The sequence below is a fragment of the Rhinolophus sinicus genome, linkage group LG02 (genome assembly GCF_036562045.2).
Source record: "Rhinolophus sinicus isolate RSC01 linkage group LG02, ASM3656204v1, whole genome shotgun sequence".
Classification (NCBI taxonomy): domain Eukaryota; kingdom Metazoa; phylum Chordata; class Mammalia; order Chiroptera; family Rhinolophidae; genus Rhinolophus; species Rhinolophus sinicus.
The window spans coordinates 108,248,248-108,270,261 of NC_133752.1; the positions used below are offsets into that span (position 1 = coordinate 108,248,248).

At 44.7% G+C, this 22,014-nt stretch overlaps 1 protein-coding gene across 1 annotated transcript in view; it reads left to right on the forward strand.

Annotated features, from left to right (window-relative positions):
• Positions 1-22,014, forward strand: part of DIP2C (disco interacting protein 2 homolog C) — a 341,516-nt gene that overhangs the window by 274,887 nt on the left and 44,615 nt on the right. Inside the window, exons 21-27 of the mRNA XM_074324849.1 lie at positions 2,670-2,779; positions 3,777-3,857; positions 9,979-10,102; positions 10,606-10,727; positions 12,011-12,122; positions 12,207-12,316; positions 21,063-21,193. Coding sequence (XP_074180950.1) covers positions 2,670-2,779; positions 3,777-3,857; positions 9,979-10,102; positions 10,606-10,727; positions 12,011-12,122; positions 12,207-12,316; positions 21,063-21,193 — 790 coding nt within the window. The remainder of the gene's footprint in view (positions 1-2,669; positions 2,780-3,776; positions 3,858-9,978; positions 10,103-10,605; positions 10,728-12,010; positions 12,123-12,206; positions 12,317-21,062; positions 21,194-22,014) is intronic.

The window sequence follows — 22,014 nt, forward strand, 5'->3', positions numbered from 1 at the left end:
TGGAACAGGTACTCGTGGGCAGAAAGCAAAATTCAGTGAGGCCACTTCTGTGTAAGGGTATTGCTACATGCTTGAAATAGAGCCCCTAAAATGTAGCAAATTTGTAGACAACCTAATAGCCTTTTTAATGGGATAAATTTCTGTTGTTAAAAGACCTTTAACCCGGGGCAGCCAGGGTTAAGTGGTTAGGTGCAGTGCTCGTAACACCCACGTCGCCAGTTTGATTCCCACATGGGCCAGTGAGCTGCACCCTCCACAACTAGATTGAAAACAACGACTTGACTTGGAGCTGACAGGTCCTGGAAAAACACACTGTTCCCCAACCTTTAACCCATCAGCTGGCAGTGTTATAAAAATTAGGGAAGCAGCTGAATACATTGTATCGAAGATGCTAGAGTGGACCTGAGCAATGGCCTGGAGAGCTGGGGCCCTCGGAGCAGGATGCCTCTGTCACATACAGCTGTCCATGTCCCTGCACAAACCGATCAAGTGTGGTAGGGCAGGGGCTCAACAACACTGCAAATTTGTAAATCCAGGAGGGGACCGTGTGAGGAGAGGGAGCATCATGCTCTTCAGCACACTCGGGTCTGTCTCAGCCGCACACTTACAAATCTAAGGAAGTTTGTAAATTACAGTAGCAGGAAAGCTGCCTGTCTCCTGGCAACTTTCGGAAAATATAATACAAATTTTTAAGCCCATGTAGGGAGAGAGACATGTGTAAGACCAAAGCTTTGCATCCAGAGAACTCCTGCAGAAATAAACTCAGTGACCGGGACAGAAGCACAAAATAGGGCACCTTGAGAACCTGACCCTGGAACAGTGCTTGTCCTACCCTAGTTTGAATTCTTAAAAATAAGTTATGGAGATGCCTTCAGACTGGTTTCAGCCAGTTTCCAGGAAGAGCGTGGGGCACTTTGTCACAGAACTGGAGACAGGAAGCAACTGGCCAGCGCAGCCATGGTCTGAGGGCATTCATCTGTCCGTCTGACAGCAGTTTTCTCACTCCAGCCACACAGCAGCGCCCGGCATTTCTGCACCCACCATGATGCCTAATTGTCTTTTTCATGCTTCTTTATTAAGAGCTGAGAAAAGAAATTGACTCATCCCAAACTCCCACACATGAAAATTCAAACGCAGTTTAGCTGAGTGCAGAAGGTATGTCCTGTGACACATGAAAACTGCTATCAAGGCTCTGACAAACATCTGAAACCAAAGACACCCGCAGGCAGGAGCCCAGAAAGTTGCTCTGCTACAGGCCATCCTCCTGAGTCTGGTCCACCTGGAGGCACGAGGCCACGTGTCTGTGGTGATGTGCCCACAGGGACAGTGGCCCGAGGGACCCAGGCACTCACCCTGCACTCCCCATCACTCCCCTGTGACTCCTGGGGCGGTTGTCATGGCAACTGTGTGCCTTGTTCAGTGTTGTCACACCCTAAACCCGCAAGTATACCCCGATTTCTAAGCCTGTAACTTACCTCCATCAAAAGCTTAATAAGGGGTGCGGCTGGTAGCTCAGTTGGTTGGAGCACGGTGCTAATAACACCAAGGTTGCTGGTTTGATCCCTGCATGGGCCACTGTGAGCTGCGCCTTCCTTAATAAAGAAAAACTAAAAACAAACAAAAATGCTTCGTACGAACGGCCTCGACTTGCATTTGGTCGCACCAAGGACTCAGCACCGACGTCATCTTTGTTACTTTAAGCTGCAGCTCTTTTGGGCGGCATCTCTCAGCCTTCCTCTCCTCCTATAGACTCGCACACCCACACACGCTCACACTCACACTGCTACACATGCTCACAAACATACTTGCATGCTCATACACATGCTTGCATGTTCATACTCAAACATGAGCCCGCTCACACTCACATGACACTGTCCCACTCACACACTGTCACACGCTCCACTGGCATGTCCCCCTGGAACCCCTGGAGCCCCTAAGCTCTTGCTATTACATGTATGCCTCCGTTTGTTTGACGGAAATAAACTGCAGATGGTTGTACTTTAGAAACCTGAGGGGATCGAGGGTTTGCTACTGTCAGAAATTCTGAAAGTGTAACCACAGTTCTTTAAGAAACTTCCTTTCATTAAAAAAGAAAAGGAAAGCTGCCACAAAGATTGTATCTGCTTTTTTCTTTGAAATGTGGCATAAACTGTGGAAGGAGCGTGGTGATCAAGTCGGGAACTTCGTGCAGCCGTGTTTCGGTGGGACTGGAGGAGAAGCTAGGCCTTTCAGTCAGAGGAGCAGCAGTGTGGTGTTTGTTCACGGCTGGTCAGTGGTGTGCGGTGCCACCAGGCAGCCAGACGCCCCGTCCAGGAGCCTTCCAGTATTTCCACTGAAACAAGTCCTGCATGAGGCTCATGCTTGTCCTCTGCAGTGTTTCTATAGTCATAATGTGACAAGACCTCAGCAGCCCCGATTGCACAGTCAGGCCAGCAGGCTCAGGGGCACTGGTGGCTTGGTGCACACATTCCTTCATGTACCCTGACAAAGGCTTGTTTGTATTGCCATTGTCATCACAGTGACCTTTCAGAAACCCTGTTCTGAGAAGATTCTTTCAAAGTCAGGTCTTTGAAAGGGTTTTCCCAGAGTAAGCACTTGGCCAAGGTGGGACGTCGTGTTCTGGGGAATTTCACTGCTTTCCTCATGTGTGTGCTATCGTTGCTTTCCAGAGATCGGCCCCGCCTCTGTGATGGTCGGGAACCTAGTCTCTGGGAAGAGGATCGCGCAGGCCAGTGGCAGAGACCTGGGGCAGATAGAAGACAATGACCAGGCCCGGAAGGTGAGTGCTACCCAGGAGACACCCACATACCTTTATAAGGAAAGTGTATGTTGGGGATGCAGTGTTGCAGAACACGTGGCAGTAGCACAGAGATGGGTGGGTGACAGTCACACGGCTGGCAGGCTTGGGGACTGGGAAGCCCTTCCAGTCCTGGTCCCCTGAGCACGTGCTTCCAGTTCCCCGTGGCCCTGACAGGTAGGCACCACAGTGCCTCACGGCAGCCTTGTTACAAGGCTTCCGTCCTGTGTACAAGTGCAAGGGACTTCAGGTCAAACCAGGTTTGGGAGCCAGGCCTGCTTAAAGTAGCCTCAGGGGCGTAGGAGAAGTTCCTGACCCCATGCCACCAAAGGCACATCACAATTGTCACGAGTGGGGACCAGTCCTATTATAACCGTTCAGCAAAAGGTGGGCCTGTTCTGTATGGCTGCCAAGAAATGCGACAAAAACCATTTGAAATACTGAGAATTTGGTAACACACAGTGATGTGCTCACTGAAAGCTGTGGTCACCGTGTCCCCACCTCCCAGCTCATTTCCATGCTAAAACAGATGACAGGCACACGTAGGGTTTCCAGGACGCTGACATGAGGGAGACTGAGCTTTTCACTGCATCCTGAGTCAGGCTGGTGCACGTGGTCCCTGCTGTCTGCGGTGCCGCTGAATGGCATCCGCCTGCCCACTCCCAACACATTGACAGGAGCCTGTGTCACAACCGGATAAGGCCCATTCTGCTGCGGCGGCCCCAAAAGTCACATGAGACCTCCTGGAAGTCCCGGAAGGTGGTTTTCTGGGTCAGCTGCTTGCGGGAGTGGGATGAGAACAATGATGACGGAGTCAGACTGCAGTGGCCACGTGAACTCCAGTGCAGTCATCACCGGAGGACACTGAGCTTGTTCTGTCTGCTGCTCTGGTCAGGGGTCCCCCTTCCTCTGCACATAGACGATGTGGGGATGAGCCCCCCACCCCGGGGTCCGATCCTAACCCTGTGCTTTGTTCCAGTTCCTGTTCCTGTCTGAGGTCCTGCAGTGGAGGGCGCAGACCACCCCCGACCACGTGCTCTACACGCTGCTCAACTGCCGGGTGAGCTCTGTGCCCGCCCTGCCCCTCACCCCTCCTGTGCCCTCCCTGCCACCACACTATCCACTGCGCCTACCTCTCCCTACTGAGCAAATCTTAGGGACTCCCTGTTGTTTTGACTGAGGCTTTCCCTTAGGAAGGCTTTCTTCTAAATGCAAGGGCCAGTGCATCTGCCTATATGTGTGTGTACGTATGTATTTTAGCAGTTGTTTCTGCAGTTCTTCCCCCGCAAAATGGTCTCTACAACACAGAACAGTTAAAGATCTATGGGCTATCGGTGTCTTTACTTTTATTACTAAACTACTATTTATAAGTAGGAAATTAGGTTTTAATTATAGATTTTCATTCTAAGAATGAAAATCATTTCTATTTTACAAGTATAATTAAAATACATCAAATAAATTAAAGTATTGATTTACTTTACTTTACAATTTCCTTTAATTTCCTTTAACCCGTGTGATGTGTGTTTCCTGACCCAGGGTCAGTCACTTGCTATAGCCAGACACTGGATGTTTGGGAAAACGCGTTCACTGGAGGTGACTGGTATATTGTCTTTTGATACCCCTGGTCATTCGCAAAGTGTGAAGGAATTAATTCACAAGGCACAGAAAAGTGAAAAGACAAGGAGAAGTTTTTATTACGGTTAAGAGGTAGGAAACTGGAAGTGTCTCAGGGAGACAGCTACTCTGTACTGTAGGCTAACTTTTTCTTATTACCAATGGGTAGATAAATTTTCTTACAGCGGGAGATGTGACGTCCCTCTGAGGTCATTTGATTGACATATGTTGGTTATATAACTAGTCTCTTTCTGAACATGCTCTTACCCATAATGTATACAGAAAAACCCAAAAGGCAGAGGGTGGCCAGGCCTTAATGTTCATTTTATTTTATTTGTATTATAATGAGGCTAGACTTCAAGGAACAGGGAGGTTTCAGCAGTTTGCGCATGTGCGAGGAACCAGTTAGAACCAGTCGGGTGTTAGCTCCTCTTTTTAGGAGTGTTTGGATATTTTGATTTATTTCTGGGGGATGAGCCCTGGCGGTCCCTGGGGAAAGGATGCAGGCCTGGGCAGTCCCGCTTTAGGCTCACTTTTGTTAACTCCTGTTTTGCCTCATCAACTGGGACCCTGAAAGGGACTCCATCAGAAATAAGAGATGGGAGACCAAAGCCCCGAGCATGGAGAGTGGGGTATACAGAAGGGGCCCTTACACGCAGCCCGCCTTTTCCTGTGGACCTGATGTGGGGGCAGCGACATGCTGAGCCCTGCTCGGCAGGGTGGCATCAGGGCTGAGTCCGGAGTCTGTCCCCACCCTCTCCGACCCCACATGGACTCTCATGACAAGCACTCAACCTGGACTGAAGGTCAGGGGCATCATTTCTGTGGTTGTTACAAGTTCAGCTTCCACTGAAATCAATCTTCCAGGTCATCACTGTCTGATATAAATATAATGCAAGACACACATAATTTTCTGTTTTCTAAAAGCAACATTAAAATAAGGTGAAAAGCTAGTGAAATTCTAATAGTTTGCCTTACTATAGGAGGTCTGACAATTAAGTTCGTGAACTTGTTGCAACAACGTTGCTAACCTTTTTTGATATCAGAGGGATTATTCATTATGAATTTGTACCAACTGGACAAACAGTTAACCAAGTTTACTATTTGGAAGTGCTGAAAAGGCTGCGTGAAAGTTAGATGAAAACGACCTGAACTTTTCTCCAACAATTCATGGCTCTTGCATCACGACAGTGCACCAGCTCACATGGCATTGTCTGTGAGGGAGTTTTTAGCCAGTAAACAAATAACTGTATTGGAACACCCTCCCTACTCACCTGACCTGGCCCCCAATGACTTCTTTCTTTATGAGAACATAAAGGAAATACTGAAAGGAAGACATTTTGATGACATTCAGGACATCGAGGGTAATACAATGACAGCTCTGATGGCCATTCCAGAAAAAGAGTTCTAAAATCGCTTTGAAGGGTGGACTAGGTGCTGGCATCAGTGCATAGCTTCCCAAGGGGAGTACTTCAAAGGTACCATAGTGATATTCAGCAATGAGGCATGTAGCACTTTTTCTAGGATGAGTTTGCAAGCTTAATTGTCAGGCCTCGTACCCACAACACTGTTTATTCCATCAAGTGGCCCAACAACCACCAGCCTCGCCCCCTGGATGGCGCGTTCTGTGCACTGTGAGCTCGGCCCCCGATCACAGCTCACATGAGGTAACCAGCATTCATCCCTGACTGAGCGAGGCTCCTGTTGGCTGTGCCACTCTCCCGTCCACAGGATGGGTCGTGTGTGACATTTGTGGTAGGTAGCAGGACACCTTCCACTGCAAACACAAGAAGCTTACATTCTGGAGACGTGTTTACATACAAAACAGCATCTGTTATTTTTTTTACCAGAAACATCGCCAACTCTTTGAACCTTTTTATAATTTGTAGCAACTTCTTTAGAATTTTAAAATATAAATCCTCTTTGGCTTTTTCTTCATTCCTCAATATTTCTTTAGTTGTCATTATTGAATGAAATGTAAAACCCAGACTTCGTGAGTATCAGGACAACATTGATATGTGTTGTCCGTGGCAGGGACCGGATGGTGGTTTCTCAGCATGGGCTGTCATCTGTCATGACCAAGATCTCTTTTAGGGAAAGTCAGCCCTGAGTTCTCTGGTGAGATCGCTTGTGCTAGAACTTTCTTCTTGGGTGGTGGGTTTCTGTTTGGAAACACGATCTTTCCCATGAATGTTGATGGTGCCAGGTAACCAATGGCTACTACCTCATGGACCCCTCACCTGTGACATTTCATGCTTTTCTGAACAACACTGGGAAATGAAACGTGTCACTTGTTCTGTGAATGTTTGTCTCTGCAAAGCTCAGGTGCTGCTATTTGTGTCCCGGTGGTTAGGAAAGGTCCACCCGCGCCACCCTGTACAGACGTGTCTTTCCCCACAACACCACGTCACCAGATCACCATTGTCCTTTAATGGCCCGAAGATTCTGGTCTCTCTTATCCACACCACGTCTCCTCCCATGGTCGGCAGCCAACCCCACCCCTTTGGACTTCTTCCTGCACATGTGGCGTTCGGGTCCCCCCCTGTTACCCACTCACACTCCTGGGGAGCTGTGGCCTAAACACAAGTGTTTAGGGTCAGGGTCACTTCTCAGCTGAAGGGTTCTCCTGACGTGGACACTGCTGGGCAGTTTCCTGGTTCTTAATTCTCTGTTATCACTTTAAATAGATTTGCTCACGAAGAAGCAGTTTTCGATAGCTGCAGAGAGTGGTCTCCTCATGCCTGAGAGTTCGTGCAAATGTACTTCAGTGGTGAAGTGCGTCCTCAGGAAAAGCGTTTTCGGGTTGGTTGTCTGTTCATATCTGCAATGTAGCCACACTTTTCTTTACAGTTTAAACTGTAAATCCCATAGGTTTTACTTCTTAGTGTCTGTTTTGCTACTAATCTTCCCTAACAACTGTTTTTAAGGCATTTGTCAATGCAAATGTGTTTTCCATTTGTTCAGACATGTTTAAAAATCTACATGAAATGAATTTCTGACAGTTTGTTTTTTTCTTTAGTTTCTTTTTCTACTGTTTTTGAGGGGGAGGTGTTTGTTTGGTGACATCCTTGACGTTGATGTGGTCTTTTTTTTAAATTAAAGTTTATTGGGGTGACAATTGTTAGTAAAGTTACATAGATTCCAGGTGTACAGTTCTATAATACATTATATCTCACATTGTGTGGTCACCACCCAGAGTCAGTTCTCTTTCCATCACCATATATTTGATCCCCTTTATCCTCATTTACACCCCCACCCTAACCCTCTGGTAACTAGTAAATTATTGTTCGTGTCTATGAGTTTTTATTTCTTCAATTGTTTGTCTTGTTCTTTGGTTGTTTTCGGTTTATATACCACATATCAGTGAAATCATATGGTTCTCTGCTTTTACTTTCCTTGCCTTGGGAATCAAATTCATAAAATGCTCTTTGAACCCAAGGTCCATAAGTTTAGTACCTATATTTTCTTCTATGCAGTTTATTTTTTCAGGTCTTATCTATTTCAGGTCTTTGATCCATTTTGAGTTAATTTTGGTACATGGTGACAGATAGCAGTCTAGTTTCATTCTTTTGTGCATGGCTTTCCAATTCTCCCAGCACCATTTATTGAAGAGGCTGTCTTTCCTCCATTATGTTTTTTGCTTCTTTGTAAAAAATTATCTGTCCATATTTATGTGGTCTTATTTCTGGGTTCTCAGTTCTATTCCATTTTTCTGTGTTTCTGTTTTTCTGCCAATACCATGCTGTTTTGATTATTGTAGCCCTGTAGTACAAGCCAAAGTCAGGAAGTGTGATACCTCCAGTATTGTTCTTTTTTCTTAGGATTGCTTTGGCTATTCCGGGCCTTTTGTGGTTCCATACAAATCTGATGATTTTTTGTTCTATTTCTTTTTAAAAAATGCCATTGGGATTTTGATGGGGATTACATTAAATCTGTATATTGCTTTGGGTAATATGGCCATTTTAACTATGTTGATTCTTCCAATCCATGAGCATGGAATGTCTTTCCAATTCCTTGTGTCTTCTTCAATTTCTTTCAAAAAAGTCTTATAGTTTTCAGCATATAGGTCTTTCACATCCTTGGTTAAGTTTATTCCTAGGTATTTTATTCTTTTTGTTGCAATTGCAGAAGGAATTGTTTTTTGTATTTCTTTTTCTGAGATTTCATTGTTAGTATACAGGAATGCAATGGACTTTTGTATGTTGATTTTGTATCTGGCAACTTTACTGTATTTGTTTATTGTTTCTAATAGGTTTTTGGTGGAGTCTTTAGGGTTTTCTATATATAGCATCATGTCATCTGCAAAGAGTGACAATTTAACTTCTTCATTCCCGATTTGGATGCCTTTTATTTCTTTCTCTTGCCTGATTGCTCTGACTAGGACTTCCAACACTATGTTGAAAAGCAGAGGTGATAAGGGACAGCCCTGTCGTGTTCCTGAATGTACAGCAAAGGGCTTCAGTTTTTCACTGTTAGTTATGAGATTAGCTGAGGGTTTGTCATACATGGCCTTTATTGTGTTAAGGTATTTTCCTTCTCTACCTATTTTATTAAGTGTTTTAATCATAAATGGACATTGTATCTTGTCAAATGCTTTTTCTGCATCTATTGATATAATCATATGATTTTTGTCCTTTATTTTGTTTATGTGATGTATCACATTGATGGATTTGCGGATGTTGAACCATCCTTGTGCCCTGGGGATGAACCCCACTTGGTCGTGATGAATAATCTTTTTAATGCATTGTTGATATTCGATTTGCTAGAATTTCATTTAGGATTTTTTCATCTGTATTCATCAGAGATACTGGTCTGTAATTTTCTTGTTGTGTGTTATCCTTACCAGGTTTTAGTATCAGGGTAATGTAGGCCTCATAAAATGAGTTAGGGAGTATTGTCTCTTCCTCAATTTTTTGGAAGAGTTTGAGTAGAACAGGTATTAGATCCTCTTTGAAGTTTTGGTAGAATTCACTAGTGAAGCCATCAGGTCCCGGACTTTTGCTTTTGGGAAGGTTTCGGATGACTGATTCAATTTCATTACTGGTGATCGGTCTATTTAGATTTTGCAATTCTTCGTGATTCAGCCTAGGAAGGCTAAATGTTTCTAAGTGGTCTTTCTCAATAGACACTTTTTAAATGGTGTTATTTTCCACAGTCCTGCAGGCTGACTGCTAATTTCACTGCCCATGGCAATTATACTTAAGTACCAAAATTACTAGGTTGCTTTCTTTTTTGTTTGTTTGTGTTTTTTTTGTGTTTTTTTTTTTGGTAAGTGGTAAGTTTAGCTAGTTTAGGGCAAGTGATTATTTGTAAATATGTCTTATTAGTGTAAGGATAGCTGGATGCCTCTTTGGTGCTGTACTTCCTGGCTAGAGGGGAGGGAGGGAAGTGACTGCTGATGGTTTGGAGTCTTTATGAAAAGTCCCTATAAGTGGCTGGTGGTTGCACAAGTGTCATATACTGATATCCACGTGATTGTACATTTTCATAAGTGAACTGTATAGTACATCTCACTAAAGTTGTTACATGAAAGAAACCTCCCTTCCCCTTTGTCTTGTGACACTCAGGGGACAATAGCGAACTCACTGACATGTGTCCAGCTGCACAAACGAGCGGAGAAGATAGCTGTCATGCTGATGGAGAGGGGGCGCCTGCAAGATGGGGACCACGTTGCTCTCGTCTACCCTCCAGGTAAAAGGCAGGGCCAGCCACTGCTCGAGCCACCTCACTGCACATATTGGTGCTTGGTGACCTGAGTTGCTGTGTTATCCCTGAGACGTCACACTGTACTCACATGCGTCTAGTTACTACCACTGGGAGGGACTGTGCCAAAGCTGTGTGACTTTCAGGGGCATGAATGAAGTGATATTTCACAAAGACTTATGTGTCTAAAGTTGCTTTATTAGCTACGTGAGGTCATCCATTTAATTAATAGTAGTTAAGTTCTTAATTGATAGGTTGATAATCACCCTTGAGTAATTCCTTAGAGGGATGATGGAAATTGAACTTCAGGGCTGCTTTGGCACCTCAGGGCTGCAGACCGGGCCAGGTGGAAGTTGCGGCCAGAGCTTAGCCAAACCCTCAGGATGGGAAGGGTGTGCGAGCTCTTCGCTGTCACGTGCCCCGCTGACGTCTCCCAGTGAGCGTTCTGCTGGGGCGCCATCCATTCCATGAGACCCTCTCTTCTCTCGCAGGAATAGACCTGATCACAGCATTTTACGGCTGCCTGTATGCGGGCTGTGTGCCCATCACCGTGCGCCCCCCACACCCCCAGAACATTGCCACCACGCTGCCCACTGTGAAGATGATCGTGGAGGTAACCGCGCCCGTCCCCGTAGGTCAGAGCTGGGCTTTAGGGATGGTGGGGGGACAGCGGGGTGATGCACAACCTCTGCCCAGGACCTCACCACAGCTTGGGAAGCAAGTGCCCCCCTTTGGGTGCACGTAGGACTACAGGGCAGCCTCTGACCTGGACGTCCCTTCCACAGTGCAGCTCCCCAGGGGCCATCCCTGAGGTCACCCAGGCCAACCAAGTGAAAAGGCCACACAATGTAGTGGGGACAGAGCCAGGAGTGTAGTTTCCAGGCTCTCGGCCTCACGTGGAAAGGTGCTGGCTCAGGTAGTAAATGGCCATCAACTATGATTGGATGGCCATCAGCTGTGGCTAGTTGGCCGTCAGCTGTAACCAGTGAGCCATTGGCCACTAATATAACTGCTGTGGCTACGCTAACAGAAAATGGGGGCTAGCAAGAAGATGGTGGCTGGCAAGCACGGATTGCAGTTCACAGGGCGGATTGGGGCTAGCAAGTGGGGTTGGTTGGCAGAGTGAAGTGGACAGCAGGTTGCGGATAATGTGGCTCCTGCTTCCTGTGTCTCCAACCCAGCCACCAGTGAGACTATAGTGGTATGACTCCCCCGTCTATGGCTCCGTGAGTGTTCCTTTTTGGCTTCACCATATCCTACGTTCTTATGTGGGGAGCAGGACCAGAGATCCCACATGACACCCCGCATGACAAGTCTGTAAAGTCTTTTCCTCGACGTTTGGTGGTGTCCTGTCCTGTTTTGAAAGCAGATTTGTTTTCATTTGTTTTATGCTGGGGAAGTTTAAGGGAATCAGGAAATGTCTCCTTGGAGGAGGAGACAAGGGACAGGTTAGTGTGGGAACACCACAGGGGAGTGTTTCTAGTAGCTATGTGGGAGAACTTTCACCATCGTTCTGCCTGTTTCTGTGGACACACGTGGACTTACAGTAAGACAGCTAACGGTGCCAGACTGCATTCAGAAGCCCCTTTCTGAGTGTGACCACAGCACTGTGGACGCTTCTCGGCTCTAGGAGTTTCCAGGGACCGCAGGACCCTTGAGATCTGCATACAGTGTCAATATCCTGACTCGCTGGGCCTCCAGGTCATACTCCCAGCTGCCTGAGCCCCCGTTGGCCACTCTGGCTCCTCACCAGGCAGCCATGCTCCTGCTGGTCCAGCCACTCTGGGCGCCGCAGGTTGCCATGTGTTAATGGGCAGCACACGTGAGCAGGAAGCACATGCGCGTGCACAGCTGTCTACAGCTCACCGTCTCCCTCTTTTGCCCTCTGCCCCTCAGGTGAGCCGTTCTGCCTGCTTGATGACAACACAACTCATCTGCAAGTTGTTAAGGTCCAGGGAGGCAGCTGCGGCTGTGGACGTCAGGGCGTGGCCCCCCATTCTGGACACAGGTCAGCCTGCCAGCGGCCCGAGCGCATGTTGTCCCATGCTTTTCCTGTGAGCGGATGGGCTTATCACTCCGCTTTGCTCTCCAGATGATTTGCCAAAGAAGCGGCCGGCCCAGATCTACAAGCCGTCCAACCCCGACACGCTGGCCTACCTGGACTTCAGCGTGTCCACAACGGGGATGCTAGCGGGAGTGAAGGTGAGCCACGGGGCCTCTGGGGGCCTGCCGGGACTGGGCGGGTGTGCATAGGTGTGCCCACTGCGCTTAACAAGGCTGCCTGATTCCCTGTAAATGGTCCAAGTCTTCATGTAAGCACAGCCTTCTAGCCCCACCAGGAAGCGGCCTGTTTCTCTCTGGCTGCTTCCCGAGTCCCAATGCACTATCAGAAATCTGCCCGGTAGCTTCTTGCTTTTTTAACTGGGGTTTCGTTATGACTTCCAGTTTGCTGCTCATAGCAGCTGCAATGACCCCTTTTCCTATCAGTGAATAGGCTGTTTGACCCCAGAATTAGGGCCATCCCAGACACGGAGCTGTTAAATTCTCTGCATCCTCTGGAAGCCCTTCCCCGCTGTCTGCCTCTGGAGTCTTACTGCTGACTTTATGCAGTTCAGCTCACTTCCCTTGCTATGTCCATGTTCTTCTCCAGTTTTTTTATTGTGGCAAAATACACAGAATGTAAACTTACCATCTTAACCAATTTAAGTCTGCATTTCACTGGCATTAAATACATTCAAAAGTGCAGCCGTCAGCCCTATCACTTCCCATGTAACTCATTTCATCTTGTTAAACTGAAACCTGCATCTATTATATTCGCGTTCTCCCCTCCCCCGTCCCCGGCACCCACCCTTCTACTTTCTGTCTGAGATTTTTATACTCTGAGTACCTCATAGAAGTGGGATCACAAGTGTCTGTCCTCTCGTGACTGGCTCATTTCACTCAGCACAATGTCCTCAGGGTCCCTCCTTACTGTCGCATGTGGCAGGATTCTCTTCCTTTCTCAGGCTGGGTAACGTTCCATGGCCTGTACACACGTGTTGTTATCCAGGCATCTGTTGGTGGACGCTTGGGTCACTCCCACGTATTAGCTACTGTGACTAGTGCTGCTGTGAACATGAGTGTTCAGATCTCTCTTCGAGACGCTGCTGCTGTCTGTCCTTTGGGGTGTGTGCCTGGAAGTGGGGTTGCTGAGTCACGTGGTAGTTCTATTTTAACTTTGTGAGGAACCACCATACCGTTTTCCACAACAGCTGCACCATTTTACATTCCCACCAATAGCACACAAGGGTTCCAGTTGCTCAGCATCCTCACCAACACTTACTGTTTTCTGTTATTGTCACAGAAAATATTTTCTGTTATTTTTCCCACCTAACGGGTGGGAAGTGGTATCTCACTGCAGTTGTGGTTTGCATTTCCTACTGATTAGTGACGCTGAGCCTCTTTCCATGTGCTTATTGGCTATTTGTATGTCTTCTTTGGAGAAATGTCTGTTCAAGTCTGTTGCACATATTTGAATTGGGTTGTTTATTTCTTGTTGAGTTTTGGGAGTTCTCTACATATTCTGAATATTAATCCCTTATCACATATGTGATTTGCAGATATTTTCTCCCATTCTTTGGGTTGCCTTTTTACTTACTATGTGGATAGTGTCTTTTGATGCACAATTTTTTAAATTTTCATAAAGTCCAATTTTGTATTTTTTGTTGTTGTTGCCTGTGCCTTTGGTGTCGTATCCAAGAAAACATTGCCAACTCCAATATCCTCAAGATTTTGTCCCATGTTTTCTTCTCAGAGTTTTGTTGTTTTAGGCTTTCATTCCATTTTGTGGTAATTTTGTATATGGTATTAGGTAGGGGGTCCAGCTTTATTCTTTTGCACGTGGATGTCCAGTCATCCCAGCACCATTTGTTGAAGAGACTATGCCTCCCCATTAATTGGCTTCCTTGTCAAAAATCATTTGACTGTGTATGTGAGGGTTTTTTTCTGCTTATGTTATTCAGTTGACCTCTATGTCTGTCTTTATAGCAGCACCACACTGTTTGGATTCCTGTAGGTTTGTAGTAAGTTTTGAAAGCAGGAAGTGGGAGTCCTTGAGCTTTGGGTTTTTTTCAAGATTGGTTTGGTTACTCAAGTTTCCATATGAATTTTTTTGATGGGTCTTTCTATTTCGTATCATTGAGATTTTGAAAGAAATTGCATCGAATCTGGACTGTTTTATGTAGTATTGACATCTGTGTATATGGGATATGTTTTCGTTTATGTCTACTTTCTTTCAAGAATGTTTTATAGTTTTCATTGTATAAACCTTTCACCTCCTTGGTTAAGTTAATTCCTTTATATTTTATTCTTTTTTATGACATTGTAAATGGAACTGTTTTAATTTACTTTTCAGAATTTTATTTAGTGTATACAAATGCAACTGATTTTTGCATGTTGACTTTCCTGGTACTTTGCTAAAGTCATTTATAATTTCTAACAATTGTGGAATCTTTAGGCTTTTTTACCTCTAAGATCTTATCACCTGTGAACAGAGATAACGTTACTTCTTGCTTTCCATTTTGGATGCCTTTTATTTTTCTTACTTAATTGCTCTGGCTAGAACTTCCAGTTCTTTGTTGAATAGAAAGAGAGAAGGTGTGTGTCCTTGTTCCTTATCTTAGAGGAAAAGCTTTCAGTTTCTCACAATTGAGTATGATGTTTGCTATGTTTTTCTTCATATATTGTTTTTATTATGTTGAGATACTTTCCTTCTATTGCTAGTCTCTTGTGTGTTTTTTAATGAAAGGATGTTGAATTTTGTCAGATGCTTTTTCTGCATCAAGTGAGATGACTGTGTGTGTTTTTTCCTTCATTCTCTTAATATAATATATTATATTGATTTTCATGTTGAGCCATCTTTGCATTCTGTTCAGAATAAATCCCAATTGGTCATGATGTATAATAGCCTTTTCATATGTTGCTAGATTCCATTTGCTAGTATACTCAACTAGTATATTAGGGTTTTACCCCAATATTCATAAGGTTTGTTTATCCATAGTTTTCTTTCGTTGTAGTGTCTTTGTCTGGCTTTGGCATCATAGAATGAGTTAGGAAGTGTTCCATGCTCCCATCCTCTTCCATTCTTGTGGAAAAGTTTAAGGAGGATTGGTGTTAGTCCTTCTTTAATGTTTGGTAGAATCACCAGTGAAGCCGTGTTGGTTCAGGGCTTGTCTTTGTTGGGTTTTTTTTTTAAAACACTGCTTTGATCTTCTTACAAGTTATAGGTTTATTCAGGTTTTCTATTCTTCATGAGTTAGTCTTGGTAGGTTTTGTGTTCCTTCCTGATAGTTTGTGTTTCAAATAATATGAAATGGAATTTCTCCATTTCATGTAAATTGTGCAATTTGTTGATGTGCGATTGTTTATAGTACTCTCATCTTTCTGTAGAATAAGTAGTAAATGTCACTACTTTAATTCCTGATTTTAGCAATTTGAGTCTTCCTTCTTTTTTTCTTAGTTCATCTAGCTAGAGGTGTGTTAGTGGAGCTTTTCACAAACCAACTTTTGGTTTCATTGATTATCTGTACTATTTTTTCATTCTCTTTTTGTCTGTCTTGCTCTAATCTTTATTATTTCTTTCCTTCTGCTAGCTTTAGGTTCAGTCTGTTCTTCTTTTTCTCATTCCTTAAATTGTAAAGTTAGGTTGTTGATATGAGATCTTTCTTGATTTTTATTTATTTATTTCTTTTTGGTGAGGGAGAGGGGAATATTGTGGAGCAGTGTATTCCCAGGACCCATCAGCTCCAAGTCAAGTCGTTGTCCTTCAATCTAGTTGTGGAGGGCACAGCTCAGCTCCAAGTCCAGTCGCCATTTTCAGTCTTAGTTACAGGGGGCACAGCCCACCATCCCATGCGGGAATTTAACTGCCAACCTGGTCATCAAGAGCTTGCGCTCTAACCAACTGACCCATCCGGACACCCCACTGGCAGCTCAGAGGCAGCTCATTGTCTTCAGTCTAGTTGTGGAGGGCACAGCTCACTGGCCCACGTGGGAATCGAACCAGCAACCTTGTTGTTGAGAGCTCGCGCTCTAACCAACTGAGCCATCCGGCTGCCCCTCTTTCTTGATTTTTAATGTAACCATTTATAGCTATAAATTTCGGCCTTAATACTGCTTTTGCTGTGTCCCATAAGTTTTGGTGTGTTATGTTTTCATTTTTATTTATATGTAATTATTTCCTGATTTTCCTTGTGATTTCTTCTTTGATCCATTGGCTGGTTAAGAGCACTATGTTTAAATTCCACAAATGTGTGGGTTTTCCAGTTTTCCTTTTGCTACTGATTTTTAATTTCATCCTGTTGTGGTTAGAGAAGATACTTTGTATAATATCTATTTTTTACAAGCTATTAAGACTTAATTTGTGGCATAAAATATGGTCTGTCCTGGAAAATGACCCACGTACTCTGGAAAAGAATGTGTATTCTATTGTGGTTGAATAGAGTATGTCTGTTTGTCTCTTTGGTTTATTGTGTTGTTTGGGGGTTGCACTGTGGTAATGTGTTGTTTAAGTCCTCTATTTCTTTACTTTTGTCTAGTTCTTCTGTCCATTATTGAAAGTGGTGTATTGAAGTCTCCTGTTATTGTGTAGCTGCCTGTTTCTCCCTTCAATTCTTTCAATTTTTGTTTTATATATTTTGATGGTTTCCTACTCGGTGTGTAGATGTTTATAGTTCTTATATTTTCTTGCTGTATTAAACCTCCTTTCTCAGGCTGAGTAATAGTCCATGGCCTGTACACACCACGTGTTGTTATCCAGGCATCTGTCGGTGGACGCTTGGGTCACTCCCACGTATTAGCTACTGTGACTAGTGCTGCTGTGAACATGGGAGTTCAGATCTCTCTTCGAGACGCTGCTGCTGTCAGTCCTTTGGGGTGTGTGCCCTTCTTTTCCTCCTGTAACTTTTTTTGATTTAAAGTCTGTTTGTCTGATATTAGTATAGCTACCTCTTCTCTCTTTTGGTTACCATTTGCATGGAATATGTGTATCCATCTTTTCACTTTCAAACTGTGTGTGCCTTTTGATCTAAAATGAATCTCTTATAGGCAGCATATGGTTGGATCATGGTTTTTATCCATTCTACCAGTTTCTGTCTTTGGAGTGTTAATCCATTTATATTCAAAGTGATAAGAAGGGACTTCTCACAGCTTGCTAGTTTCCATATGTCTTAATAGCTTTTCTATTTCTCATTTCCTGCATTACTTTCTTATTTTGTGCTTAGTTGATTTTTTTTTGTAGTGAAACATTTTAATTCCTTTCTCATTTCTTTGTGTGTATATTCTATAGCTATTTTCTTTGAGGTTACCATGGGGATGCCATTTAACATCCTAAAGTTGTAGCATTCCATTTTGAATTTATAGAAGCTTAACTTCAATAACATACAAAACTGTGTTTGTACAGCTTCAACCCCACCTTTTTCAGTTGTTGATGTAACAAAATTATATCTTTATACATTGTGTGGCCCAAAACATACAGTAATAATTTGTTCAAATGCGTTAGTCTCTTAAATTATGTTGGGAAAATGTGAAATTAAAACCCAAAGTTATAATAATAGTTTTTAGACTAACAGTTGTTTCATTTTAATGTATTAGTCTCTTAAATCATGTGGGGAAAGGTAGATTTACAAACTATTGCTACAGTTAAGTATAACTGTAGCAACTGTAGTTGCTGTATTAAACCTCCTTTCTCAGGCTGGTTTTATAACTGCTTTAAATTTACCGTTACTAAGATCTTTATTTCTTCAAGTGCCTTCGACTTATGTCTAGTGCCCTTCTGTACAACCTGCAAAGCTCTCTTGAGAATTTCTTTCATGGCACTATCAATCTAATAAACTCCCTCAACTGTTTTTGTAGCCTTGCATGTGATAATTCCTCCCAAATTAGTTCCAGCTTACCATTGAAGTCTCTGGAAGTTGTAAGCCTTCTACAGACCCTAGAGAGAGTCCTAAACTGGTTACATCCGATGCTGCTAGTGCAGTTGTCCCGCTGAGAGACACTCCTGGGGCTTCTGCTCTACCATGTTCCAAGAATTCTCTCCTCTGATTTTTAGTAGAATTTGAGGTGATACACCAAATAAAGTACAATATACAATAAAATAATTCTCTAAACTAAAAAAAAAAACTAAGATATGTGTTTAGACCATGCTTACTATAGTACTGAAATTAATTTTGAGCCTCCTACTGTCATAACCAAAAGACAGATGCACTTTTGATCATACAGTTTCTTCATTGTCTACAGAAATGGGAGCTATAATATTAAATCCTAATTCAATAAAGATATTTCTGCTTGAAACAGAGATAATCTACATTATGGTTTCCTAGTGCTTCCAGTTAGTATAAGTAGAGACCCTAGAAATCTCAGAGAGCTGAATTACTAGACTTTCTGTCAAATTCCTAAACATTTTTCTTAAACTTTTGACCGTTAAATTTATTTGATGAGTACCTGAAGTGAAATACATTGTGATGTCATTTAATCTGCTTTAAATACTGAGAGACATAAATAGAGTTGAAATCATCTGGCTTAGAGTCTTCTCCAGAAGGAAATCCCTCTACCTGTGTGTTTGTACAGGTCACCATTTTTCTCAGGAAGAAATTCCAATTTAGTTTCAGCTTTTGGACAAAATGTTGTTGAGTGTTGAATTACATACCAAGAGTTGAGAGAGAAGTTTATCTGGAAGACTGTTTTCCCCATAGTGGGCTATAAAGTGTCTGATTTAGTATAACACTCATGATATATGTTTATATGTTCAATTAAGTTTTATAAAATTACCTGTTTGAAAATGTAATTTGAACTCTGAAGATTCCTAATAGGTCTTCAAAATAAGACCTAGCCAGACCATCAGCTCTAATGCATTGTTTGGAGCAAAAAGTAATATATAACACCTGGTATTATATTATATTATATTATATTATATTATATTATATTATATTATATTATACCCAGTCTTACAGTATAGTAAAATAAGACCGGGTCTTATCTTAAGTTTTGCTCCAAAAGATGCATTAGAGTTGATTGTCTGGCTAGGTCTTATTTTCGGGGAAACACAGTGGGTCCATGGGGGTCATCAAGGAAGTCAGGTGGAAGATGCACAGCACACCTACAGTTTATGTAGCTGTGGTTCCCACAGGATAGCTAAGAACTCAGGTGGCCCTCCCTCCCACTGAGTATGCTTCTGCACACTTTCCTGTGCACTTTAACTGGTGTGCACCCCGAGAGTGGGCATATACTTTGCATCAGCCAAAGCGGCCCAAGATCCGTGGCAGACACCTCTTGACAATAAGCCCAGGCGGCGTCCTCACGATTCCTGCACATGCTGTCCCCACTCTCCATGCCTCTTTTACAGGAGAGCATCAACGTTTGTTATATGGGCTTTGGGGAAACCATCCTTTCTTTTTCTGATATTTTTTTTATTAGTTTCAGGTGTACAAAGCAATGTAATAGACGTTTACACCCCTCACAAAGTGATAACCCACCTCCCAATCTGCTACCCCTCTGACATCGTATACAGCTGTTAAATTCCATTGGGGAAACCATTCTTTATCCAAGTACAAGTGTGTCCTCGTTAGAATTGGGTCAGAACCCTCTGAAAACCCCAGGGTGATGTAGAGTAGGGTCCTTTCTTTGCTCTGTTCCCGTGCTTACAGGCACAGCTCTCAGGCTGTCTCTGAATTTCCACTAGATTGCAAGCCCCTGGGGACACAGACAGAACTTTTTTGTTTTTTTTCTTTTTGTCCCAAGTACCTAATATGAAGCCTGATACTAACAAGTCCTTGGATAGCTATCTTTCTTTGTGTTGGCTGAGCTGAGCGGAAGAACTGGGTTGTCGAGCTGTAGGCAGTGCCTGCACAGAGCATGGTTCAGTAAACACTGTTTAGCTGCTAACCTGAGTGAGTGACACTGGTAGTGCGGGTTTTACTGACTCCTGACCCAGGAGACAGGAGGCTAAAGGAGTGTTTCATAAATGCAGCCTCTTTTCCTCCTTAAATATTGCAGCTTTGAAAGCAAGCTACAAAGAGCTACTTGTGTTCGATTCTAGAGTAATTAGGCATTGCTCGTATGCATTCAGTCAAAATATCCGTGTGAAACCTCCAGGGCAGGGCTTGTCCCAGTGACCCTGAGTGCAAGGGTCCCCGCACACTGCTCTTCAGACAGCTTTCACTGGAGTGACCAGCGAACGCTTCCCAGGCATTTTGCGGGGTCCCCTGCACATTGCGATCCTCTTACTGGTCCTTTTAGAGTCCCACTCTGGTGAGATGCTACATCACATTAACTTGGGACCTGGGACCGGTCCCTGCACTTCTGCCACTTTCCTTTTCCTCTTAGGTTTGATTGGCTAGAAAGCTTCTATGAGAAAACTGGTTTTATTAGATATATTTTACAGCACTTTAAAATAAATCTTGTTCCATACCGACTGTAGTGGGACCGACACTGGAAGTGGGGAAGCACATTCCTGTCCCTTAATGGTGGGCTGAGAGTAGATTTTGGCAGCTGTCACATGATAGTGTCTCAGTGCACCGGACTCTGGTTCCAGCTCAGACGTGTGACCTTCAGCCAACTCTGTACCTTCTCTGAGCCTCATTTCCTGATCCCCAAGACGGGGTGCTTCAGCCCACACACTCTGCTGGCCCCTGTCCCATGATAGGCGTAGTGTGGGGCCTGGAGATGAACATGAATGAGATGCAGTCCCTGCCCTGGGAGTGGGCACTGCGGCAGGTGACAGAGGAAACCCTTGCGTACTCACCTCTGTGCTTCAGTTGCTCGGGTGCTGAGGCCCTGGGGACCAGGAGCTGGTGCGTGTGGCTTTCTCATTAGGACGGGAAGGCTGATGAGCACATAGCAGCCCACTCTCGCCCAGAAAGCATGACTGTCCACGTGACCCGTCCTGCTGACCCTGGGCCCTGCTGTCTCGTAGATGTGTCACTCAGCCACCAGTGCCTTCTGCCGATCCATTAAGCTGCAGTGCGAGCTCTACCCCTCTAGAGAAGTGGCCATCTGCTTGGACCCCTACTGTGGACTCGGGTTTGTCCTGTGGTGCCTCTGCAGGTGAGTGTCCCCTTTAATATCTTCCAAACAATGAACACCCCCGCTCGGCTGACCGAGCTCCACATTCTGTGGCGTTGAAAAAATTAGTCTCTGTGAAGAATGCTGAAAGCCACAGAGATGGCAGCCTCTGGGGACATTCTGAGAGTTGTTTGTTGGGAACTCATATTTTCCCAAGCAGAGGACTCACAGGCCCCAAGCTTTGTTCTTTTGCCTTTAAATCCTAGCAGTTCTCCCTGGTCTGGAATTTGCGTTAAATCAGTGGGTGTTCCAGGTGCTGTCCTCCTTCAGAGTTCTCCCTGATGCAGGTGGGATGGAAGCAGCCGCCACTCTCCAGGCCACACTGTCGTCCTCTCCAGGCCACACTGTCCTCTCTTACAGTTCACACTGTCCTCCCCTCTGGTCACACTGTCCTCCCCTCTGGTCACACTGCCCTCCCCCTCCAGGTCCACTATCCTCTCCAGGTCACACTGCCCTCCCCTGCAGGTCACACTGCCCTCCTCTCTAGGTCACACTGCCCTCCCCTGAAGGTCACACTCTCCTCCCCTCCAGGTCACACTGCCCTCCCCACCAGGTCACACTGCCCTCCCCTGCAGGTCACACTGTCCTCCCCTCCAGGTCACACTGTCCTCCCCTGCAGGTCACACTGTCCTCCCCTGCAGGTCACACTGCCCTCCCCTCCAGGTCACACTGTCCTCCCCTCCAGGTCACACTGTCCTCCCCTCCAGGTCACACTGTCCTCCCCTCCAGGTCACACTGCCCTCCCCTGCAGGTCACACTGCCCTCCCCTCCAGGTCACACTGCCCTCCCCTGCAGGTCACACT